This window comes from Eptesicus fuscus, chromosome 6, assembly GCF_027574615.1.
Source record: "Eptesicus fuscus isolate TK198812 chromosome 6, DD_ASM_mEF_20220401, whole genome shotgun sequence".
Taxonomy (NCBI): domain Eukaryota; kingdom Metazoa; phylum Chordata; class Mammalia; order Chiroptera; family Vespertilionidae; genus Eptesicus; species Eptesicus fuscus.
In genome coordinates, this window is record NC_072478.1 from 88,641,452 (window position 1) to 88,668,162 (window position 26,711).

The window sequence follows — 26,711 nt, forward strand, 5'->3', positions numbered from 1 at the left end:
AATTACCTATTATATTCCCAAATTTGGTGGTGTGTGGAGAGTTAGGAATGAGGTATACCAACATGTAGTGATGTGGACAGATTCCAGGCCATGATGAAAGTAAAAACACAAATTGTACTACTGCGCCATCCTGTTTCTACAGAGATGTGTGTCTCCACAATGTATGCACAGTCAAGGGGAGGACCTAGTCGGGTGCACACTAGGTTGTTTCTCTGCATTCCTACTTCTCTCTTTCTTTTATTGGACTTATTACAAAGCTTGTAATAACAACAACCATGTGCCAGAGTTTTGCTGTCCATAAGCATACTATGGATAGGCAGTCACTAATCCCCAGGGTCCTGGCCAATGTGCCTGGATCTGAGCCAAGCTAGTCTGACCCTTGGTAAGAAAGGCTGCAGCTTAAGACCTGATAATGGAAATACTGGGATTCATGCCCAGAGGACGCCAATACACACATACACGCTCTCTCATTTGTTTACATATAGTTCCATATGAATTGAGCGATATACGTGCCCCCATATGTGCACATTCCTATGCACACCTGCACACATGTATAGACAGACTCACACTCACATACCGATTCACATGTAAATTCTCTTTCACATGTATTTGTACATATATTCACATGCACATGCATAGACACACATATAAATATGATGCCTCATGCTGATGCATACTTCACTATGTGTTCACATATTTGCAAATATCCACACACAATTACATAAATGAAAATAGTACCATTCATGAACACTCACTCTTAAATACTTTCTCATATTTTTACATATATACATACACAGATACATGCACATTCATACTTATACATATTCACATGTACATTTATAACCAGAAATACACATACTTATTCCTATGCATGGCCATACATATTTCCCTTTGAGGTTACATGTGCAAATACATACAAACTAGCATATACATATGCACATGCCTATGTGTACATTTGTACAAACAACTCCACAATACACTCATGTGCATGCATACTACTCAGACACATAGAGGCTATAGTGCACACTCATAGTATGCATGTCCAGACAAGCTGGTGGTTCCCAGAAGGTTCTAGCTCCAGATCTTGCTCTTGGAGACTGCCGGAGGGAGACTCTCGATCAGGAGCCCCTTCCCACCTCTCCCTCATTCACTCCTTTTCCAACTTCTACCTTTGTCTTGCTGCTTAGACTTAAAGAGAGTCCCTGGAAAGGTCAGGTGAAGGACAGGAAGCCTCAGCCCTCCGCTGGTCTGGAATGAATTGAGACCATTGCTGCTTTGCTGGCTGCCTGTCTCTGCTCTCAGGTCTGGTGAACAAGGCCAGGCCCTGGGAAACAGACAGTCAAGCTCGGGGACTCCAGCTGTTTACAGAGCTGCTGGCACTCCTGCTGCTCCTGCAGAGCAGACACAACCTGGGGAGTTTCTGGCACAGGATATGTTCACATTACCGGGGATCCAGGGTGCACAACCTGCTCTTCACGTGATTGGAGAGGCAGAGCCCTGGCCTGGAACTGGCCTAAACATGTCTGTTCAATAAGTTTCCTTTCGGCCTTGGCCTGTTTGGTTTAATGGATAGAGCGTCGGCCCATGGACTGAGGGTCCCTGGTTAGATACCCATCAAGGGCACATACCTTGGTTGCAGGCTTGATCCCTGGTCCTGGTAGGGGCGCGTGAAGGAGGCAACCAATAGATGTGTCTCTCTCACATCGATGTTTCTCTCTCTCTGTCTCTCCTCCTCCCTTTCACTCTCTTTAAAAATCAGTGGAAAAATATCCTCAGGTGAGGATTTTAAAAAAAGTTCCTTTTCAGCTCTAACTCCCTATGACCAAACCTTCCTGATGCTCAGTTTCCTTATCTGTAAAATGGAAATAACATTTCCTGCCTCAGGGGGGCTGTTGTGAGTCTAAAGGAGAGGGTATATGCATAAGTACTCCCCATACTGCCTACCACACAGCCGTGTTTAATATGTGGTTGTTGCTGTTGTATTCTGAGTGATAAGGAAAGAGGTTCGAATGGGAAAGTGGCCCACATGGGTTTGGTTGGTGGGAGCTGGGGGAGAAAGAGCTGAAGGGAGGGTCACCCTTGGCTGCTGCAGAAAGTACCCATTCCATGCTCTGTGACCTCGTGACCTTGCTCAAGTGATGTCACCACTAGTCATCAGATTCCCTTTCTGTAAAACAAAGAACTGATTTAGACAGTTTCTTAAGTTTTTTTTGCTAGTTCTGAGATTTTTAGATATTTTTCTCCCCCCAAATCATCTACAAAGCAAATGAAACACATATAGATCATTAAGAACCCAGTGTGGGGAAAATCGCAGTACTGTGGATGTGCAAGCTGGAGAATGGCAACTCCTTCCTACTTTGGATTAACTTTAATAAGTAAGGGGAAACCTGTCACCTGGGGACCTCTCCCAAGGAAGCACTTCATTGCTAGTCCTGTATTTCCTGTCTAAGATCATTGATCTCCCCCCTGGGGGCTTTGTTAGTTATCTCCCTTATGAAAGTTGAGAACTCTTTGCAGTAATGTGAACAAGACTCATTGGAAGCCTGAAGTAGCTTAGTCACAGGTGGATGTCCAGAAATGGATGCTTTAGAGGAGTTTATGGAAGTACTGTCTATAGTACTTGGTGATTGGCTTTTCTTACTCTGCTCATAAAGAGGTGACTTTATTTTAATCCTCACCAGAAGATGTGTTTATTGATTTTATTTTTCCATTGATTTTTAAAGAGAGTGGAAAGGAGGGGTAGACACACACACACACACACCACACAGAGAGAGAGAGAGAGAGAGAGAGAGAGAGAGAGAGAGAGAGAGAGAATGGCATTGACGTGAGAGAGACACATCAATTGGTTGCCTCCTGCATGCATCCCGACCAGGGCTGGGATTGAGCCTGCAACCCAGGTACATGCCCTTGACCAGAATCAAACCTGACACCCTTTAGTCCTTGAGTTGATGCTCTATACACTGAGTCAAACTGGCTAGGGCTATTTGTTGATTTTAGAAAGAGAGGAAGGAAGAGAGAGAGAGAGAAGAAACATTGATGTGAGACAACACTCCAACCAACTAAGCCACCAGCCAGGGCATAAAAAGATGACTATAAATGGCCTTTGTTATTTTCTCACAAGTGAAATCACTCCCTTCAAAACAAGGACAATGGATTATTTTTGTTTTCAAGGAGGGAGAAAAAAATTTAAAGTATTATTGTACCTATTTATAGTTACTAATGTAATATTTACTCCTTGTAGAAATTTGAAAAATATAGAAATGCTTAAAGAAGAAAATAAAATTATCCATCAATCTATGATACAGGGATAATTGCTTTTAACATTTTAGTATTTTTCCTTCTAGCCTTTTTTTTCTAGTGTAATTTATTTTAAACTTTCTACTATGGGACTTTTTAAGTACATACAAAAGTAGAGAGTAGAGTAGAATCAACCCAACATATCCATTTCAGCTTCTATATCCAGTCTTCTGCTATTCAAGTTGCACTTGAACTTTACAAGTAGGTCTTTATGTTTTCGTCTAAAACTTTAGCCCATTGATATGATGTTGTTTTTGCAATCCTGGGTGTTTGGCATGTGCAGGCCCTGCTGGCTCCTTGGCCATTTTCAGATATATGTGCTCACCTAAAACATGGAATAGGGCAGTAAAAATGTTCAGTCGCTATACCACTTGAAACCCACAAGCACACCCGATTCCCCACCTCCTTGGGAAGCCCAATGCAGAGGGGAACTATTTCAGGGAGAGAGAGATGCCCCACAGGAAATAGCAACTTGTGTTTTGACTCACTCACCATAGTTGTCTCAGCAATGGAACCAAAGCTGTTGATGAAAATGTTGCAGCTCACATTCACTGGGGGACCTGCCAATCAAGAGAGATACCTGCTTTAGCTCCATAGCCATGAAGAAACCCACAGGACAGGACCCATGCCTGAAACACTGACCTCAGGGATGGACACCCCTTGGTGAGGAGCCCATTGCTTGTTCTCCACCCCACCCCGAGCATCTGGGACTCCCAGCCACACCACTCTGCCAGATTCTCTGGTCCCCGAGTGAGCACCAGGTGCAGAGCACCATCGTCTGAGCCGGGATGTATTTTCATTAACGCAGGATGATTCACCTTCCTGCCATATGGTTGAAATCCCTTCCCCAAACCCCACTGGCCGCCTGCTAATTTGTGGCTGAAATGTATTTATGGCTACAACATTTGGAGGCCATCTTGGGAATCACAAGGAACAGTGAGTTCCTTGCCTTGAACTTATGAACCAAGAATGATTGCCTGAAAGGGCGTTGATGGGAATTACCAGCTGAGGAATCCAGAGGGAACCTCAAGGGAAGTCCATAAGTCTTTGTTAAATACTTTCTAGGCAGGCTTTTTGAATCCTGTTGCAAAAGATAGAGAAGTGGAGGAATATTTGCTTTTTGGAATCATATTGCTAGAGGGACCTCTGTCCAGTTGAAGCTAATTTTATGCTATTAATTATAGCACTTAGCATTTATTGAGCATTACAGGTTTTGCTACTGGGCTGAGTTTTACTAACATGGATCTCCTTCTATCCTCTCTGTAACTCCACGAGGAGGCATGGTTATTACCTCCATTTTACAGATGAGTAAACAGAGGCTCAGAGAGGTTATTTGTCCTGAGCCATATAGTTAGTAAATGGACAAATCAGAGTTTGAATTCAGATTTGTCTAATTCCAAAGCGAATGGTCTTAAAGGCAGTTCTTGTAAAAATGAGGTTAGAAAAAGGAAGTGGAATGCTCAAGGTCATATAGTGGCAGAATCCAGGATTTTAAGCACTGGGCATCCACATGAGCTGACAAGAGGGCCAACCTAAATAACCAGAAAGAAATGTGAAATGGTGGGTAAGAGTGACATAAGCAGTAGGATCCCGGGTACAAGAGAAGTTCTGGAGACTGCGGTATTAGGGAAGAACTCATGAAGATGATGATCTTGAGCTGACCTTGAAGGTGGGTAAGACTTAGATTGCAATGTGCAATTTGTGAAATTTTCAGGTCCACTTTCTTGTTGCTCCCCATGAGGGCCTGGGGTAGGCAAGGCAAACTTAACGATCCCTGCTGTTCAGGTGGAGCACAGAAAGTCTTAGCAACTCACTTGGGTTGATTTAGCCAGCAAGTGGTAGAGCCAAGACTTGAACCCAAGTTTCTGATTGTGGAAAGAAGGAAGCAGATATCCTTGTGTCCTGTTACCATGTCCTCTCTGTCACCCTTGAAAAAGTAGCCCAAGCATTTCACCCAAGCTCAGCCAAGATTTCCCTCTTTTCAGAAGTCTTGGTGTAGAGGGTGGGACTCATTCTTGTGGTGAGAATCCAGGTTTTTCCTCCAGGGGAGTGTGAGGATCCCTGGGTTTTGGACACAGCTCCAGTGCTCATTGGCTGTTTCACCTCAGGCCCACCCCTTTCTTGTTCTGGGTTGTAGTTTCCCATCAATCTGGGAGAGTAGCTCCTTATCTGGGTAGTCACTCTGTGCTCCAGTGGTTTGGAATTCCCTATGGAAGCTAGTCATTTAACTTACAAGGTTATAAGATTTCAGGGCTGGGAGGTTTCTTAAAGATCACCCGAACTGACGTGCAGGCAGGGCTGTTGGAGGTAGCATCACCAGGAGAACTAGTTAAACTGCAGATTCTTCAGCCAACCCCAGGCCCAGTAAAGCCAAATCTCTGGAGATCAGCCCAGAATCTATATTGTAATGAGCTCCCTGGGTGACTCTCATGCACAGCCACGTTTAGGAACCTGCTATACCAGCTACCCTCTCAAAGCTCAGTGCTTGAACACCTCCAGTAGTGGGAACTCATTTTGTCTTGAGTGGTCCATTCTGTGGTGATAGCTCTGTCTGCTTAAAAATGTCTCTTATGCTGAGTAGACATCTGCCTCCTTGTCACTTCCACCTAAACAAAGGCCCATTAGATATTTTTTTTCTTTCTCATTTAGACTCAGACCCAGGTTTTTCTTTCATTTAGCCTCATACCATTAAGATGCCCTAAAGAGTTACTGCCTGTGCCTTGAATCACGTGCACAGACTTCCCACCCAGCCCCATGCAGTGCCTGGTGCTGTGATTCCCCTATAAAGTAGGTCCTGATTTATGTGTGCAAGAGGGCGCCTGCCAAGAGGACCCCATGGGGAGGTGAGAGTCATTGACATACATCTGAAATGAAATTATCCTCAAGAAAATTACAATCTGGCTGTCTTTGGCAGCCGGATAATGTATATATTTCATTAAATATTAAAGTTTAATTTTGCTTTTGTGTACGTGTTTGCATCGTCTGTGCCCCTGATCCTGGGAAACATTGTCTGACACAGAGTCTTGGAGGAGATGCAGACTATCAGAGCCAGAGGGGCCTCGGCTGCTGGATCATTTCACAGATGTGGAAACAGAGGCCTGGCAAGTGACTCACTCTGGGTCACATGCATCAGGTAAGTAGCGGGCGTTCTAGAACCCAATATTCCCGCTGTTACTTCCTATTACAATTTGCACTGCCACTGTGTTCTGCAGACCGAGCCTGCTGTTCCCGGCCTTCCCTGTCTTCAGGAGAGCCAGGAGCAGGCAACATTTCTGGTGCTTGAAGAAAACTGCGGAGTGGTTAATGACTGGGTTTTCAAACAATGCAGGCCTCTTCCTAGTGTGACCCCCATGGTCCCTTCATGGTTGGGGTCACAGAGGCCTTCTCAGGAGCTCTGTAGTTTGTGTGGGGCTTTGGGGAATCTTACTGGTGTCTGGGTGGAAGTGTGAAGGGACCATGGGGGTCAGGGGCTGGAGGTCCCCTCCTCATGCCAGTGTTTCAGCCCTCAACACCAGGGAGAGAGAGAAACCTTGTTTCCAGCTCCAGCCTGGGTTCCGGGAAGCTACACCTTGCCCAGAGCCCTACTCGGAGGGGCCTGAAGGGGCTAGAGATGACACAGGGTCAGGAGACGAAGATGATCTAGGTCTGTAGATTCTTGGGCCCAAGTCTTTGGAGGAAGGCTTTCAGAGTGGGGAGAGGATGGGCCCTGATTCAGTGGTTTTATAATCTGGGTGAAATTTTATTTCTTAAAAATGTTCACTGCTAAGTAAGTAAGCTAGTAAATAAAAGAAAAAATGACTAGCATTAGATAAAGAACTGAATCAGAGTAGCTAGCTGGGTTAAAGTCCCTACAGCCTTGACAGCATGGCTCAGGAGTCATTTAACTGCTCTAAGCCTTAGCACATTTGTTGGTTGGTTCATTCATTCATTCATTCATTCATTCATTCATTCATTCACAAAATGTTTATTGAGGGCCTTTTATGTGCCAGGTACAATGGTATGCACAAAGGATAGCTAATACCTGAACCCAGGATGCATGCACATGCAACAAAGGAGTCCCTCCTTTCTCAGGAAAGCAAGACCACGGCACTCAGTATGGAGTTCTGAGAGTGTCCACTAGGGGGCATAGTGGACTGGAATTCCTGAAAACTGGACACAACCTGATGGTCGGTTCTTCAATGTGTTTGGTTTGGACAACGTCGTTTCTAAAATTTGTGACTTAGTTGCCAACCTCAAAGATTTCACAAAACTCCAGACTCAAGTCTTGGAGGGCCAGCATCCCAGAGCCAGTGTTTCTACTAGGCAGTTACTGCCAGAGCTGAGAAATAGGTGCCCTGAGACTAGCCCTGTGTTCTCTAGTTTTCATTCCTCATGTTCCTCCTGCCTCACTCATGTGCCGTATCTGTCTGGTTCCTCTGGGTGTTTGAGATTGAGACCTTGGTGAAGGGCTTGACCCAGTGCTATGTATGACAGCAGCCTTGGTCCTGACTTACCTGCCCTTGAGGGGACCAAGGTTATGCTAACAGTGCTGGAAGGTGTGGCCTTGGGAATAAAGTGCCGGGGGAGTGAGGAGCCTCGAGATAAGCAGGGTGGAGGTGGGCCCCAACAAACCTCAGTGCGTCTCTCAGACAGTTTTCTACCTGCAGAGTACTGAGAATGGGGGTAAAGTGAGCAAATACTAGGAAGCTGTACCAGCTGTCACCTCCCTTGTTTGGTTTTGGACTTGTGCTAAAAGGAGTAGTGAGGAAGGGCATCTGGAATCAAAATTGATGAGGAGGCTGACAGTGGGTGCTTGAAATAAGATTTTTGCAGGGGTGCTGGGAGGAAGGTTCGTGAGCACAGGCTCCCGGGAGGTCCTAGGACTGCACCTGCAGGGTTCTGCTCAGCAGTGTGATGCTGGGGTTCTTTTCCCAGCCTTACAAAGGGTTCAGCAATCTGGAGAAAGGGGCTGATGTGTAGATTCAAGAATAAAGTGCCGGGGAGTCCAAAGAAGGAGTCCAAAGACGAAAGATAATTTTGAAAAGCATTGGGGGGTCAGAGGATCTTTAGCTAAAAGGAGCTAAAGACTCCTTTTTGCCTAAGGATCCTGTGCTATTTATTTAACACAATTTGTCCTAAGGCAAGGTGGAAATATACACTTCAAAGGGTAAGGTTTCAAAGGGTACAGAAGCATTGTCAGTTTGGGGAATAGCCTATAGCTGTTCAGGTGTTTGGCCAACAGGAGGCAATAAAATGCCCTGAACTGTCTGGCAGCAAGTGATTATCCTATTCAGGTTTGGGGGAAGTGCCATTTAGTCGTTCCCAACAGGTAAATTACATATGTGGCTCACCCTTGTTGAGCCACCCAAGTTTCACCAACCTTTTGGTGAAACTCTTGTAATTATTACATGCTGGAATTGGTTCCTGGCAGTGTGAGGTGGAGACAGCCTCCTAAGGCACCAAAGGAACTGACTCCCTCTTGTTGAGATCTCCCAGGACTGTGAGAGCTAAAAGAAACCCCTCAGGTCACTGTGGGAGGGTTTGTAAACTGGCTATCCACAAGGCATGTTTGGCTCACAACAAATATGTTCTGTTTGAATGTACATATTTTAGGAATCAAGAAACTTTGCATAAATCTTCATTTCTGGCTCTTCTCGGAATACTGGGTGACCTGGCAACACGGGGCCCACATTCCTGTTGGGTAACTGTGGGCTGGGGCTAAGGAGAGGCTGTCCCCTTTAGATGGCCTGCACCTCTATTTCTCCATAGTCTCTACCACTCCCTATTGCCTTACTTCTGGCTCCCCTCACTCATTGAAATTACCTACCTAATTCCTGTAGGCATTTGAAATTGTGACTCTGGTTTAGACTAGGAAGTTTCAAAAATTATTTATAAATCCCTGGGACCTTTCCAGGAGGTGAATTTCAGTTGGAAGCCTCTTATGTAAAACAAGTAGAAGTGGACCACTCGGGGAGAAGCAGAGTGGTCTTGGTCATTGTGCTCTCTGCTCCTCCCTTTGGGGGGACATGGTGGGAGTCCCAGAGCTTCCACAGATATACAGCTTCATCACTGCAGAGATGAGCAAACTGAGGCCCAGAGAGAGGAAGAGAGTTATACGAGTTCAGAGAATGAGTTTGTGCCTGAACCAAACTTGACCCCGTTTCTTTACATGCCACGTTTACCTATCTGTCTATTATACCAGAGGTAGCAAGTAGGTTTCAACTCATACACAGACTCCTGGCAGCCAGAGGGCTGTTAAGTCTGAGTGTGGTTTGTGTGGGCATGGTGGGGGAGCAGTCCGAACTGATTAATAGCATCGGCCTAGGGCAGAGGGGAGGCCTGGGCTCCTGCCATGTATGTACCATCCAATCCCATGCTGCTTGCTTCTGAATCTAGGAAAACAGGTGCCTGGGGATCTGGAAGGAAAGTTTTCTCTACCTTTAAAATTGGGCCTGATCCTGGCATCATATCCAGAGGTTCTCCCCATGAGCTTATCCAGGAAGTCCGAGGGAGACATGGGCTTGGGCGCGGAGCGGGCGGCATCAGCCTCCTTAGAAGCAGCAAGGCTAAAAAAGGAGAGAGGAGAACAGAGGGTTAACGATGGCACTTTCTCATGCGCGGTCAGATCCCAGCTTGGCCCAGCCCTTGTAGACCCGAGAAATAGGTAATACAGGTCCGGGTCCTTAATGAGGGAAGGCCCAGGCTAAATTGTTTATCCAGCCCAAATATCAGCTGGCGTGGGATCCTGGCAGAGAGCCGAGTGTCTGACCGCTGCTGAGATGCTGCTGCCTCTTCTAAGGCTGCAGGCCTGGGGATTAGAGCAATAACACTTGGCTGCAGGTCTCCCCGGGAGAGGGGAGAGGAGATTGAAGGGCTAATCTCCCACTAGGCCCAGCCCTGTGTTTTGGGTGCCTGCACCCTGCTCCTTTCCGCCCCCCCGCCCCATGGGTCCATGGAACAGCGAAAGAATCTTAGAGATCAAGTAGTCCCAGATTTCCCCTAAGTTTCTCTTCAGAATCGGTCACTAATTGAACAAAAAGGAAAGTTGCCCAAGTCTAGTGCATTTGGGAACACAAATTTAACCAGGCATCTTTACCCGAGGTCTTCTCAGAGCCTTTAACTAGCTTAGATGCTATACTTATGGGACTAGTATCTCATGAAACACACACTTAGAAAGTCTGTTGGGAAAATGGAGGCACAGCTGGTGAAAGTGACCGACCCCCCATTCCCACTCAACAAAGTGCTTTTAGGCTCATTCATACCGTAGCAAGAGTTACTGAGGTCTAAGGACAGTGGCCCCCCACCTGCCGCTCTCAATCAAAGGTGCGCAGATTTCTAGAGGAGTCAAAAATGGTTGGAGGATAACCATTTGTCCTGAAATGCCACCAGGAGACCCCGAGCTAGGCACCCTGCCATGTGTGCCGAGGGGCTGACACCTTGGAGGCAGTGTAGGTTGTAGAGATGTGCGCCTGTGTGTTGCCAACTAGGACATCAGCTCCCTGAAGATTTGCTCTCCACCCCTCTTGTTCGTACCCTGGCCCCTTTTCTGACCTCATCAATCCTAACTGTTTCAGTGATCACCTCTTACAGAGGACTCTCACATCGATGTCTCCATGCCAGCTTCTCGCTGGAGCCCCCTTTCCTTATCTGCAGACACCTGCAGGGCGTGTCCATCTAGATGTCCTGTTTGGGCCTCCGGTTCCTTTCCCACCCTGAATGCCACAGCTTTCTTCCTAAACTTGCTTCTCCAGACCACAGCGTCCCTGGAGGCCCCAATATCTCCCCATCCTCTAGGCGTGGAAGTGTCCCAGCCATCTTATCTCATTGGCCCCCTCTCCTTACACACCCCTCGCTCAGCAGGTCCTGGCCATGCTACCTCGCAGTATAGTTACTTGTGTTTATATCTTAAGACCACGAGTCATGGTGCTTTTATTTATTGTTTGTTTGTTCTTTTAATCTCCTACTGTGTCCACGAGGATGTTTCAAAAACATAATTGGTGCTCAGTAATTGCACAGTAAATAAGTGACTGAATAATTTGCTACTTTAATCAAATATCCTGGCGAGTAGTGTATTCGTAAATATGCATACGTGGATCAATAATTTTGAAATGATTAGACTATTATACCCACTAATCAAAAAATACTGAAAGCAATGCCTGGTATTCCTTTGAAGATTCAGAAGGCATTCCAGAATGATGTAGACACTCATGCTTAATAATCTGGAGGTCCCTTATTCATAGACTGAAGAGCTAGTTTTGATTGACAGGACAAATGCGTTTTACTGTTTTCATGTGTGTGACTATGGATGTTTGTGACTTTTTGTGAAGCGGATAGGTTTTCAGGTGTGATGTGTATGCATATTATATGTACAGCTGTGTGGGTGAGGATGGATGTGTGGGGAGTAGAGTGTGCATGGGGGTGTTTGTGGGTGGATAGTGGATCCTGTTACATAGATTTGTATGTGCAAAAATGTGAATACCTGGGATCATGGTGATGTATGCTGTTAAGTGTGACATTTAGTGTGGGCATGTGTACATGGAGTATAGGATGAATGTATAAGATGCCTTTGTGGATGTATGTATGTGGTGTGTATATTGCATGTGTGTGCTTCTCAAATGCATTGTGAGATGTAAAATAGAATAGTGCAAAAAAGAGTGAAAAGCACGGGTGATTTGGAATCAATGATGTCTCATACTAGCGGTGATCCTGGGGAAGTTACTTAACCTCTCTGAACTTCCATTGCCTCATATGTCATTTTAGTTTTACACAAGGAGTAACTGAGGTAGCACAGGGGAAAAACAACAGCACCTAGTTCTTGGAACAGAGCAGACATTCAGCATATTTATTGTCTTGCTCTTGACTTGCTGTGTGTGTGATTGTGTGTGTGTGTGTTTGAAGTAGTTCAGAACTAGTCTGGGGACTTCTTTGGGTCCCACTGCTTTCAGCTGCACCACTGACCCCATGTGGCTGGGAAGTCCTGCCAGGTACCTTCCATGGCCCACAGGTAGGAAGTACCACATTCCCAGCCTCTTCTCCATTCAGCACCAGTCTCACCAGACTGACAGCCGCTCTGTGGTTCTGGTGTGAGCAAAGGGGACCACAAGCAGGTAGCTGTTGATTTACGACTTTTCTGCGGCTATAATTCACTTCTAGAACCTCTCCAGGAGTGGCAGTGATGAAGCTTTCATAAGCTCCTGTTCTCTGTATAGTCCCTCCTCTCAGATAATAAGATTTGAGAACATAGTACGCCCTCCCAGCAGTTACTAGAGCACAGGCGATCTCGTGGCCCTTAGGCCTCTTTCATAAGCCTGAATCCTATTAGGTGGCACAGTGAGAGAATGAATCCACCCCAAATTATCACTCACCATTTGCTATTAGCAAAATGTGCCATTTAATACCTGAATCCTCCCCAGCGCTGAAGAGTCCTCTGGTTACCTGAGCTTGAGTATCTGCAAGGTACTTGCAGCCTGGTCACCTGGTACTGACTCACTAAAAACCCTGGGGCGAGCTGAACTGGAGGGGACAGAGACTCTGAGAAGTTAGGTAACTGGCCTCAGGTCACACAGCACTTTAATGAGAGAAGGAATTAGAGCACAGATTTTCAAGTGTTGACTCACCCAATGCTACGTGTACGGGAAAGCCTTTTATAAATGGTGAAGAGGATAAATCATGGTAGCCATTATTATTACTATTTGTTTTTGAAGCTTGTTATATTCTGTTACGTCCAAGAAAATCAAAACATGTGTCTGACTTCCAGCAACCCTATATACACAACTCTGGATTTATCACACCTAAAAATGGAGGAGAAATTGCTGTGAATTACCAAATGAGACTGTTTTGCCAAGTGATTGACAGAAGTCTTTGAAACTTTGGGGTTCTCTAGTCCATACCCTCCCATGTATCATGTACCAGTGGTTTCTAAATTGTCTGTTTCTTTTAAACCTACCATTGTAAAAAAGGGGTTTTATATTACACCACTCACAAATGAACAACTAGTATTACTTGGCATAATAGAAATAACCATGGTAGTGAATACAATGAAAACAAAAGGAGAAGTTTAAAATTTGATGTAAACGCTGTTGATTGCCAACAGGACTACCCTAAGTCCCACAGGGAGACCATGAGTGTTGGAGAGGTGTTAGAGATGTATTAACACATAACTGAGACTTTCTCCTTGAGATGATGAGGAGAACTGAAAGAGAACTGGTTCAGTAATAATTCACCGATACTGTGTGTGAACCACCTAAAATCCTTCTCCATCTCTTACTGCCCCGTCCAAAATGTCCCCAATTCTTTGTGAATTACAAAGGCTCCATTTTAATGTCAAAATAGCCACACCCCTCCACTTGACAATCATTGCACCTTTTTGTCTGTATTTAGATACTGTGCACAGAATTAGTCAAGGCCCCTATAGTAAACCTGTGCTCTGTGCACCTGTGCAGAGTAAACAGGCATTAACGGGCCCTTGCTGCACAGTTGGAACCACTACCTGTGCTGAAAGCAAACATCTGCTGACAGACTCGGCTATTGGACAGAGAAGCTGGGGATGGAGCTGAGCCATGAAACATGTGATTGTTAGGATCTGCTGACCCTGTACAAGTATTTGGAAGTGATGCAAATTGTTTCAGGGATTACTGCAATGCAATGTAGTGAATCAGACTTAGTTTAGACAGATTTGATTAATAGTAATTTCCAGAAAGACAGTGAGGTCTTCTGGGACCCAGTGTTCTGCCCCTTGCAGAGAAGGCTTATGATGGTGGCTGACTGGATGGAGGTAAACTATCTATCACCATTCAGTTAGGGGATTTACCACTCCAGGAGCTTAGGTACTTAAAGGACCTCCGATTTTTTTTTTAAAAAAAGTTTTTATTGATGAGAGAGAGAAACATGTATCAGCTGCCTCTTGCACGCCCCCTACTGGGGATCAAGCTCGGAACCAGGCATGTGCTCTGACCTGGAAATGAACTGGTGACCTTTTGGTGCATGGAATGATGCTCAACCAACCGAGCCACACCAGCCCAGCAAGGACCTCCTGTGTGAACTCCTGTGAGTCACTCCCCCTTTTGCTTTCAGTTTCCCAAGCTATAAAATGAGGGGGTTAGAATAATCTCTAAGAGTCCTACTGGCCCTAAGTCATCATTTTATTAGTCTACAGTATTCTTTCTTTTTTACACATCTGATCTTGGGATTTGAATTTGTCAGAACTCCTTTGTGGGAATGTAAGCATGTTAGTGTCTTGGTTCTTCCACATCCAGTCTCAAGATTTCTCCCCAGTGGACCAACTCATTTTTCAGGGATTTGTTGGAAGAAAGGCCAGATCAATGCTTAGATTCTCATTCTTCAGTTGCAACATCAGTTGGAAATAGGGAATCAATATGGAGCTGTCAATCTGAATTTCAAATGAGCTGGGGGTAGCAATGGTACTGGGGAAAAACAGTTTCAATCACACCCTGCATGGCACCATACCCCCAAGAACCACCTGGGTTAGCAGAGAGGGTCCCTCCATCAGATTCCATCTCTGCAGTTCACCATGGGCAGAGAAGTGAGGAGCTCAGGGGTGGGAAAGGAGAGGAAAGGCAAGGCGAGGGAGAAGGCAGAGTGTAAGAGGCTGAGGGTAACCAAGGGAGGGACAGGTAGGGCTGGGGAGGAAGCTGGAGGTGCCAACTTAGAAGGGAAGGGAGATGGGGGTGGGGAGAGGAAGAGGCAAGTGAGAAAGTGGAGGTGTTTGAGGTATGGCGGTGAGTACAGAGGTCAGGCACCCAACTGCACTTGGTGGAAGTGTGGGGGTTTCCAAGAGGCATGAGGAGAAAGTGGCTTTTTACAGTAAAATTTAAAGGTTGGGAATGAAGTTGGCCTGGAAGAAATAGGGAGGAAGAGTGTTTTGGGTAGAAGGAACACAGCACGTGTAAAGTCTAGAGGTGAGAGAGGGCCTGGAGAACGGAAACTTTAGTGTGTGTATGAGAGAGGAAAGTAGGGAGAGAGAGAGAGGGGGAGACAGAGAGAGAGAGAGAGAGATAGAGAGAGAGAGAATAAGAGATGAGGATGGAACGCTGAGTCTGTGGGGATGGAAGTAGTAGGGCTCGAACCCAGTTCTCTGGCTTACCATGGGTCTGAAAGTTCAGGGAAGATTATACCTCCTTAATCCCTTTGCAGTAAAAATAATCCATCCAATTTCTTAGTTGTTTCTGGTTAAAGTGAATTGTGGTCTGGCCAAGCTTGGGAAATGGGCCCTCCAAAGACACCTCCAAAGACACCTTGCATGCAACTTGCCCTCTGACTTGTGCTAGAATGTCTGTTTCCTGTGTTTTGGCAGAGAGGTAGTCCAATGAACTGGTGCTTATTTTGTGCAGAAATGACCTGGTCAACTAGTCAAGGTCATTTGAAGGTCAGCCATGTGTTTCCATGGGCCTTTACTCAATACACAATTATGAAGGTCACTGTGGAATAGAGCAGAACACATTAAAGTGGGGGCTGAGAAACCCAGGAATAGTCATGGCTCTATTACTAGCTTTCTGTATGGTCTTGGGCTAATTCTTTTTCCCGGATGGTCCTCAGTTTCTTCTTCTGTGAAATGGCAGTTCAGGATTAGGTCAGGCGCAGGGGACAGTTTTACCTTGCGTGCCCACTCTACTCTGGCAGTGGCTGCCCAGAGAAGGGTTCTGGGGTCCAACCCAGCAGGGAAGGGTAGCAGGATGGTCGCCACTGTCTGCCAAGGGACTGCATTGCAGAGAGGAGGCTTGTCTCATTTCTATGGGCCCTCTTGCTCAAAAAGCCTCTGATCCTTCTGAGGGATTAAGCACCCACTGCACGCATGGGGCACCACGGGGGAGACACAGATAAGTATGTCTCTGCCTCCATGTGGGCAGAGTTTCGAGTCTGTCTTGTTCTGTGCCTGGCGTGCAGTGGCAATCAATCATCATTTGTTGATGAATAGCCTCTGCCCTCTAATTGTGTATAGTCCAGCAGGTAGAATAGATGAGGTACAGAAACAATTATAAGAAGTTGCCACCCAGCCTCAGGGGCATAATTGGACTGCCATGGTGGTTCAGAGGAGGGAGGCGGGGACAGATCAGCTAATTTTCCCGAGTTTTATTAATAAATCTTTGTGCATGTTTAGAAAGACCCAACATTTGGCAATGTTCCTGTTGTGTATTTGAGAGAGAAAGCTTGCTTCTGCCCATGGGCTGTCCTGGGGCAAGGTGGTAGGAAGGCTCAGTGACCTAGGCTCCCGGGGTGGGTGGGACTGAGTGAAGCTAGCACTCATGGACCGAAACAGCGTCCTGTCCCTGGCTCTGACACCCAGCAACTTTTGGGTTTGGGGCAGCACGATCCCTGCTGGGTGCCCTCAGCTTTTCCTGTAGGGTTGGAAGTAGTTGCATCCTTAGGTCAACATCTGGCTTCCCTGGGCCAGCTGTGCAATTTGGATTTTATCTGATTGCAGGAAGGGGCTTAGGCTGATGTGGGAGTGCCTGACATTTTATTACTCTCATTCCATGATCTGCTAAGCACCCCTGGGAATGTCACAGTTGTCATACTCTGAGCCCAATTCTCCCAGGGACCAAGACATCCTCCCCGCTTCCTCACTCGCCTCCCACCTCCCACAGCTCTATCTGCCTCCTCTAAAGAACTTTTACCTGGGTAAAAATCACATGCTTGGTAAAATAAAATCTTGGATCTTTGCATCTGGTTCTTCCCTTGCCCCCAGGGAAGTGTGATTCTCCAGGGATCTCTCACACTCCTTATCACTCCTTCCAGTTGCCCCTCTGGCTAGCTTTCCACCCCCTAACTCTCCCGCCTTAGTTACTGTTCCCCACCAAGCAGGACCAGCAGCAGGGTGAGGAGAATGAGGTGCCTAGCAAAATTTAAGGAGGCTCTCACTCTCAGGGTTGTGTAAGTGGCAGCTCTGCACTCGCAGGACCCCGAGAAGGAATGCCACCTTAAATGCTGTGCCCTGGTTCACTTACCTCACCTCAGTCCTGCTACAAAGTCATAGACCCTCAAACCCAGTCATGGAGGGTAGAATTTATTATAGATAATCCCATGTGTTCATCTGGAGAGGGAGTTTCTACTTCTCACAGCCTCTCATGTTATTTCCAAAAAGCTTCGCTTTTATTTTCTTGTTTGGTGGCAAAAAACACCATTACATATCTTATCACTTTGTCCTGCCAAACAGCAGGAGAGGTAGGGATGTCTGTCCCCATTTTACAATAAAATTGAGACTGAAGGTGCGTGTCTTGAGGTAGCTCTGGCATACCATATGGCTTTGGATAAGTCATGTCGATGTTTTCTCTTTTATCACGTCTCCTTTCCCTGTGTGCGTGTTTCAAGGCTGGAATCGTGGCAGTCCTTGGCTCAGCAGTCAGCTCTCTGACCTTCCTTCCCCTTGGCATTGAGGCGATCAGGTGTCATGTAGACAAGACCCCGAAAGAATGATTTTTGCAAGCTTCTTTCCAGGCTCTTAATAAATATGGTTTTCATGAAGCACGGAGCCTGGCACATGCTCAGGGATCAATAAGTATTTGTTAAATGGGTGACATACACCTTGTATTCCAGAGGAGGTTGAACTTAGCCATGCAGGGGCTTGGCATCGGTGATGTGATTTGACTTGGGTAAAGAGCCCCACATTCTGCCCCTTTCGCCAGTCCCTGGGGGAAATACCTGATGTCCTCTGGGAAAATCCAAGGCAGGAACACATGATATGAAGCCATCCCTTTTCTTTTAGGAGCATCCATAGCCTCTCACAGAATGACTCAGGCTAGCGGGCCGGGTCAAACCTACGTTTGCACATAAACCTTACACTTCTCCCCATCTAGGTCGCTAGTTATAATTCTATAATGACAATCTCACTTGGCCCTGGCCATCCCTATATGTCTCACTTGGGGACATTTTTCGGTGTCTCTGACTCTCTTGGCTTAAGCCTGTGGACATCAAGAAGGCCCCAGATGAGAACAGGGGTGGGGAATCTTTTTTCTGCCAAGGGCCATTTAGATATTTATGACATCATTCGAGGGCCATACAAAATTATCAACTTAAAAATTAGCCTGCTGTATTTGGCCAAACATTTAATTAACTCACCCCTAATGCCTTGGCAGGGCCAGGCCAAATGATTTTAGCGGGCCTTATAGGCCGGATGTTCTCCACCCCTGAGTTACAATGTGAGGAGTCCAGCGGGATTCTTCAGAGGCTTGGATGCTGAAGAGTAGGCCTGTGGGGGTTACTCTGCTGGAGTCAAAGCTCTCAGCAGGCCCTGCGTCATCAGCATGCATCCCACGAGCTGGACAGGAGAGCAAATGGCTCTCATTACCTTCAATGCCGCCTTCTTTTTAATCAGATAAATCTCACTGGGAAAGTACCTCTTTACAGAGAATGGAGCTCAGGGCTTCTGGACAAAAAGTTTGGGGAAAAAAGATTGCATTAATCAGCAGGGATTGGTTATTTGAGGTTGCAGAGACTTGGGAGTATAAATATTGAGGAGAAGTAATAATAGGATGAAAACAGATACGGACATGATATTAGCTAATGATAGCAATAGCTGCCATTCCCTTAATACTAACTGTGTGCTGGGTACTTTAGATATGTCACTGCATTTAATCTTCCCAACATTCCTATGAAGATGACATTGTTGCCTCCACATTACAGGTGAGGACGGCGACACGAGTGTTTTTAGAGGTTTAGCTGAGGTCATACAGCTTGTGAATGGCAGAGCTCCCTGGGCAGCTGGTTTCTAAAGCCCTCACTATTAACCACTGTGCTCTATTGACTCTTCCAAGTGCTAGTGATTGTAAAGTCCCTCTGAGGAGCTGCACTAGTTCACAATAGAAACGTTTACACGGCTCTTCAGAGCTGCAAGTGAGAGTTCAGGGGCTCCGGGAACTGGAAGCTATGGGCGGAGAACAATGCTATGATCACGTGCACACCGATGACGCCTTCAGTGTATATGGCACTTCCAAATCCATCACTGCATTTGATCCTCATACCATCCCCATGGCAGCATCTCCATGGGCAGGTGCTGACACCGAGGCTCACCTGAAAGGTTAAGAGACCTGCTCAGGGTCTCGGATGGCAGGGCCAGAATGTGACCAAGGTCTCCAGATCTGCTCTGGGGCATCTTCTGCTTGACTACAGTATCTTCAAGTCATTCCCAAATGACTGGAAGGGGGAGAGTGAACCCTTCTTGATTATTTATTAAATCGTCTCTCAGGATTTCTCTGCAGTTAGTTTGCCTTTCATTTTATTTTTCTCCATCTCAGTTCACTCATCTTTAAAATACAACCTGCCTTTACCAATTGTAGGCCTTTTTTTTTTTAAAGAGAGAAACATCAATTTCTTGTTCCACTTATTTATTCATTCCTTGGTTGATTCTTGTATGTGCCCTGACTGGGGATATAACCCACACCCTTGGCATTTTGGGATGTTGTTCTAACCAATTGAGATACCTGGCCAGCACCTTGCAGGTGTTGTTTGAATGGCAAAAGCTCATAGTGCTTTTACAGATGCTGTGGAAATAAGCTCTTTTTATTCTCAGAAAAAGAGTTTATTTCCATTCACTAGGCATGTTGAGACAATCCTCATTTCACTGGAGATAGTATTCATGAATTACTTCATTTATTTACTTATTTATCCAGAATAATCCTGGGTGCCTACTATATGTCAGAGATCAAATTAGGTGATTGAACAGAATATAAATGATAAAATAAAACCAGCTAGCCCTCATTGAGTGGTTACACAGTACCAGGCATTACACTAAGAGCTTTATCTGCAATAGTTAATCCTGAATGTAATCCTATGGGTTGGGTATCATTATTCCCATTTTACTGATGAAGAAACTGAGATTCATAGAGGTTAAGTAATGTATCTAGTTACCCCTGACCCCACAGACTTCTCTCTTAACTGTATCAGTAATAGAATATGTCATAACCCTTGCTTTCCACGAGCTCCCAAACTAATAGAGAAAAACCTATGTGAAGACAAATAAGTGCTTGAATCCAGACCCTATTAAAAAACACATATCTTTTCCCCTCCCAAGTCTATACTAGTTCAAACCTACAGTGAAAAATAAGCCAGGTTGCAATGAACCCATAGGAAATGCATCAGCAAAATGGGCTGTTTATCCCAGAGAAAACATGTTTTCATAAAGTGAAGAGCATGTATGTGATCTTCAAGGATCCCAGAGACTGATTCAAAGGAGAATGCTGAGAAAATAAATCATCCTCACTGGGCACTGAGGAAAATGGCTTTAGATTGTAGAAAGAGCCACTTGGATTAAAATCTGAAGCTGCCTTTAATAAACTGACTGACTAGCCCTGGTTGGGCAGCTCAGTTGGTGGGAGCATCATCCTGTACACTGGGAATCAAACACCAAAGGTTGTGGGTTTGATTCCCAGTCAGGGCACATACCCAGGTTGCAGGTTTGATTTCTGGTTGGGGTGCATACAGGAGGCCACCTACTGACGTTTCTCTCTCACATCAGTGTTTCTCTCTCTCTCTGTCTCCCTCCCTGCCTCTCTCTAAAATCAACATAAAAAATAAGTAAATGGAGTGACTAATCTTCAGAAAGAGAACACTTAACTGTGAGCTGAGAGGGTTTAGCTGAAGTGGGTATTTGCATGTAAATACAGAATTTATGGAAGCTTGGGGCTCTAATCAAGCTCTAAATAGCCTGGCCCTCTTTTGATTCCCTGAGTCCTCAAGACAGAGAGCTGCAGCTCTGCTCAGTGAGGTGAAACTCCTTTGTCTCACTCAGCAGGTTCCAAAGTCGTGGGAAAGAAGTAGGGAGAAGAGTATTAGAATTATGGGACCTGATCATCGTGTGCATTAAAAAAAAAAAGACATTTATTGAGCACCTGCTATAAATGAATGACTGAATTATGATTGCAATGTCAGTGGGGATGATCCTCTTCATTTTATAGATGAGGAAATAGACTTAGAGATGAACTAGCAATAATAGCAATCGCTACCAACGATTGATCTCTAGGTGCCATGCATTGAGCTTTTCCACACGTGCTTACTAATCTACCTGACAACTCTATGAAGTAGGTACCATTGTTTTGTCTATTTTTCAGATGAGGAAACTGATGCCTGGAGAGGTTAAATGCCTAATCAAGGTGCTTGGGTGGCGGAGTGGATACATGAATCTAAATGAGGTAGAATTTGGCATAAGGTTTGGAGCAGCTGTTCAAATGTGCTAGAACAGCTCACTGAACTCAAACATGCATTGTTCTAAGTTCCTGCTGCTCTGTGGTTTAGTATAAGCTTCTGCAAGGAGTATTTACAGAGGAGAATGTAGGAGAAGACGTGTGAGTGAAACCCGTGGGACTTAATGAGATGAAAGGAAGGTAGATGGATGGTGAGGGAAGAATAAGGAGCTGTGGCCAGTGCCCCTTCCTGGTTTCAGGATGAAGCGGGGCAAAAGGACCACAGGGGTTACTGCTCAGTCTTTCTTTCCCTTCTGTGGTTTCTTTCCTTTCTCCCCCACACCTCAGGATTCTCCAGCAGGGCCACCTCTTTGTAGCTCACAGGGGGACCAAAGCGGGGCCCCAAATTCCATGGCCTTCTGCTTCTTGTTGCATGTCACAGAGGCAGAGAGACGCAGCCCAGGGCACGGGACAACCTGTAGGTGTGGAGTCCACTTCTGCCTGTTCTGATCCTGTCTTGTGTGACCTTGAGCAAGTCCTTTACTATCCTTAAAGCACCAGTTTCTACATCCATTGAGTGTAGACACCTCTGTTCTAACTTATAAATTACTATTTGAAACATGTTGGAGAAAGTATAAGACACTACACAATTAAAAACATTTCTAGACTGAAACAGGGGCATGGACTCCCATCAAATCCAGCCTCTGCCATTGACCAGCTGTGAGGCCTTGGACAAGTTACTGACCCTGCCCGTCTTTGTTTTTGCATCTGTTAAATGGGGACAAGGGTAGCTGCGGCTCATGGGGTTGCAGTCAGGAATAAACCATTCTTTTGCAGTGCTTACGTTGGTGCCTGGCAAATCGTAAATGTTCAATGTGATTTTTATTGATTGAGAGAGAATTGGTTGATCTAGGCTGCATGATGGGGGCTGAGTCTATGAACTTCTTAGAGGCTTCTCTGTGCTTTGTGCTAGAATCTTCAAGGACCACCCCCTCTCCCACCTGGAGGAGTCATCCCACTGTGCTCCGAGTAAGTAGTAAATTAATAGCATTGCTTTGGCATTTCAATCAATAGGATTAAGGTGATCTGATGGCGACAGAGCAGTAATTGCTGCTGCACAGATGGAGACGGTCCAGTGGCAAAGTCTGTGCTTCACAAGCTGGCTGGCCGCCCTCAGATTCTTTCAACCCTTAAAAAAATAGCACTTCCCTCTGACAATGAGAGCAATAAATGCACATTGGAAAAATACAACCAGGTTCAAGGAAAAATATAACACCCACCTGGAAATTTCATTATCTTGATACCTACTGTTAACATGTTAGTAAATCTCTTCTAATTTTTTCTTCTTCTAAAGGTTATAATCAGTCTCCTTCCACTTTTTTCCCGAAGATTCTACATGAGCATTTTTCTCTTGTTATTAAACCTTTAGAAACACAATTATAAACGACTGCCTATGCCAGAGTGAGGCTGTAATAGTATTCATTTAGCTGTCTCTCCTTTGATGGGCATTTATATCATTTTCAATTTTTAGCTATTATAAATTATGCTGTGAAAAGACCCTTGGTCACAAATTTCTGCTCATGTCCTCGGAGCAAAATTTTGCTGAGTCAAAGGGTATGAATATTTCTAAGGCAGAAAAGCTCTGTCTGTGTAAAGGAGCGCTCCCCAACCCAGGACTCGGCTCCTCACTGCAACTTAATTCTTCCTGAGGCGGAGGCTGGCTGGAAAAGAATTGTTCGTATTGTCCTACATGGGGCACTGTGTTTCTTTTTATTATTATTATTATTACATTGCCCTGCCTATGTCTTCTGTTTGTGTCATACTCAACTTTTTATTTCTGAAAGTCCTTACATATTATAAACATCCCATATATGAGAGGTAGGGTAGTATGGAAGACTCAAATCTAATTCTGCCACATGCAAGTCATTTAACTTCTTTGAACCTATGTATCGTAAAGCGAAGGTAGTAACGGCGATCCTTGGATTGTTGGGATGAATGGAGCAAATGTGTGTCGAGTGCTGATACAATGCCAGGAACATAGAGACCACTTCGTATGTTAGCCATTATTACAAATAAAAAAATGCAAGTTCCTGTTCATCAGATTCAAATATTCTTCGCTACATTTTTGTGCCAGTTTAGGTTACACACCCAGTAATTCTGAAGAACTTAGAAAAATCTAAAGACTCAAAGAGTCAGGTATGGCAGGAAACATTGCATATGGGCTGTACTTCAAATCTTGGCTAATTGTTTCTGTTCCACCCTCGGTCCTGCATTTTAAGAGGGACATTAACAGGCTGGAGCAGGTCCAGAAAGGAACAACTGGGCTGGTAAACAAACTTGAAATTGACCTGTAAGGAATAATGAAAGACTCCCTGTTTGGCTCAGAGAAGACAGAGAGATTCTTTTTCACAAATCCCTGTTGGGGAAGAGGGATTCAATTGAATAAAATAATGTTCTTGAGTATTTACCATTTGCCAGACACTGAGCTAAGCCCTTAGCAAATACCACTTATTTTTTTCTCCAAAAAGCTTTATGAGGTACCAATTTATATCCGTATTGTACAGATAAGGTGATCGAGGCACGGATGGCAGAAGTGACTTGGCTGAAGGTTAGATGGCTAGTTGGTGGTAGGGTAGGAATAGAACCAGCTCTTTCTGAGTCCATGGTTTAGGTGCCTTCTACAGCTCACTGATTCCTTCTAGGTGACCAGGGACAGTGGATGGGACTTTCAAAGATGGAGGCAGCTGCCTAATGCTTGCGAGGATAGACTATTTTGACCATTCAATCTATTCAGTAATAGAAGAGGCTGCCTTCTGGAGTTGGTGAGTTTCTTGTCACTGGAAGTATTCATATACATTGTACAGACTAGACTCTCAGTAGCGCGCTATACACATGAACCAGCTGAGGAAGAGGCTAGGATGGTGACCTTACTACTTATTTGTATGACCTTGAAAGTTGCTTATCCTCTCTTAGCCTCAGTTTCTTCACCTGCAAACTAGGAATACTTAGTTCTAATTTTAGGATTGTTGGGAAGGGTAAAACATTCAGATACATTGTTTAGCCAAGAACCTGGTATTCAGAAGTGGCTCACCATATGCTAAGTGAACAGTTACCTATGGTCTTGCATTTGCACCTGTGTTTGTCACTTGTGGAGTGGCAGTGTCTATTCCCTTCTTCATTGGGGTCAATTACAGATTTGGAGATGTCACCTGTAGAGTTGGTGTCCACCTCCCTTCTGCAGAGGCAGGTGACTGCCAGGTTCTGCCCCCTCAGGCAGGACTTTGAAAGAGGGGCAGTGTAGTATAAACAAAAGGATGTTTACACTGAAATGGTAAGCAACAGAATAGATATTATTGGGAGAGAGATTAGAGCCAGTTCACCCTATTGACCAGTGATCAGATGGGTTTGGCGAGCGCACTGTGTGCCCAGCACTGTGCCATGGGGATTAAGTATAACCAGGCATTGGAGGCACTGTCTTTGTGGCCAAGGGCCTTGAGGCCTGGGATGGCTCAGACACTATGAAAAGATTGGAGAAGAGGACTGAGTGTCATTCTGTGCTAAGGCCTTTGGCACCGGGTGGTTAGGGAAGGGATGCTTAGAGGCAGGAAGGAGGCTGGAGAAGAGGACCTTGGAAGACTTTCTGTCCTGGGATTTTCTTTGTCTGATGGGTCCCAGGATTGAGTCCTCCCAGGCACTGGCCACTGTGCAGAAATGTCGCAGGGGTAGCTCCCTTGGGCACATTTCTCTAGTCTTTCCCCCAGGACATCTCCCAGGGCCAGGAATATGCCAATCATTGTTGTCCATGTTCAGGCCCGGAGGAGAGGAGCTGTCCCCCTTCCTAGAGGAGAACAGGGCAGCATCCTCCCTCCCCGCAGGCCTCTGTTCTTCAGACATTAGCCTCGGCTTCTCCCAGCATCAGCCCTGGCTCCCACCAGCGGGCACATGAAATTGGCTGCCTGAGGATGAATCTCTTATTGTTGTTAATTTTTGATGTGAGAGTCCTTCCTTCTGCACTTTCAACGAGATAAACAGACTCCAACTGTTCTGGGGAATGCCCACTTTTCTTTCTCTCCTGGGTTCCTCCTCTCCTCATTCCTCCTTAGCATTTGCTTCTGCCCACCTGCGTTTCTCTCCCCTTCTGCTCCTCTACCTCCATCCTTTTTTTTTCATTTGCTTCTAATCCTAGAATAATGGCGCTAACAGAGATCTTGAAAATCATCTAGTACAGCCCACCCACCCCTTTTACAGGTGAGAATGCTGCTCGAGAGAGAGAGAGAGAGAGAGAGACCAGTGAAGACCCAAGCTGCCTCTTTATTTCTCTGCGTGCCCCTCTTTCTCTCCCTCTTTGTTTTTCTGCCTTTTTATTTCTTATTCTCTCTTGAAAATATGTCCCATCCATTACTTGTTCTAAAAAACCCCCGTCTGTAGTATAACCTGGCCTTCCATCGCGAGTGACATATCACTTCCAGTGCAATGATGTCAGTGGGAAAGCAACTCCCATTTGCTCAGAATCCTTCCCAACACACCAGCCTCAGCCTCTGGGCTTGTTTCCACTTGTTCCAATCAAGCAGGCACTGGTTCCGATCGCTGCAAATGTTTTTCTCTCTACCTGTGCAATTAAGGTGGGCTCCGAGTTTGATTGCGTGCCCATGCTCTCTGATCCTTTAAAAAAAATCTATTTTCAGCTTTCAAAAGTAATATGTACATTGTTGTAAAACATTCAAGCATTACTGAAATAGTTAATTTAGGAAATAAAAGCCCCCCATAGTCTCCGTCTCAAGAGATAATAACAACTATAAACAGTTTTGGGTCCATTTCCCTGGACTCCCCCCCACCTCCCCCAATATGAGAACAATAAAACATTTAAAAAATAAAAATAGGATCCTATTATACATTCTGTTTTGCTACTTGCTCCCCCGCCCCCCCCCCCCCCCCCGCCCCCCGTTAGTCTCTCATCCCGGATATTTTGACTCTTCTGCGTGGAATGAGGCCATCTGCCCCTGGCACTTATTGGCTGTGAGACTTTAGATGGATCACTGCCCCTCTCAGGGTTTCTGTTTCCTCATCGGTAAAAAAGAGACAGTCCCCTCCCACCTGCCATCTCCTGTGATTAAGGCCCAAGTGAAAGTGTAGGTGCCCTGGGCCCACTCCAGTGGACCATTCTCTGCCCCATTATCCTGTTTTATTTGGTTTATAGCACTGACCGTGGCCTGAAATTCTGTACTTTCCCAAGTCATTCATTGGTTTATACCCCCTTACTCGTCTGTCCCCAGAACTTAGAACAATTGCTGGCATATAGTA

The 26,711-nt window shown here is 45.4% G+C and overlaps 1 protein-coding gene across 2 annotated transcripts in view; it reads right to left on the reverse strand.

Annotated features, from left to right (window-relative positions):
* GLRA1 (glycine receptor alpha 1) overlaps nt 1–26,711 on the reverse strand; it is a 60,433-nt gene that overhangs the window by 20,805 nt on the left and 12,917 nt on the right. For both annotated transcript variants that reach the window (XM_008152242.3, XM_008152241.3), the window contains exons 2-3: nt 9,715–9,842; nt 3,790–3,857 (exon numbers count right to left, since the gene is read on the reverse strand). In XM_008152242.3, the coding sequence (XP_008150464.1) occupies nt 3,790–3,857; nt 9,715–9,842 (196 nt within the window). The remainder of the gene's footprint in view (nt 1–3,789; nt 3,858–9,714; nt 9,843–26,711) is intronic.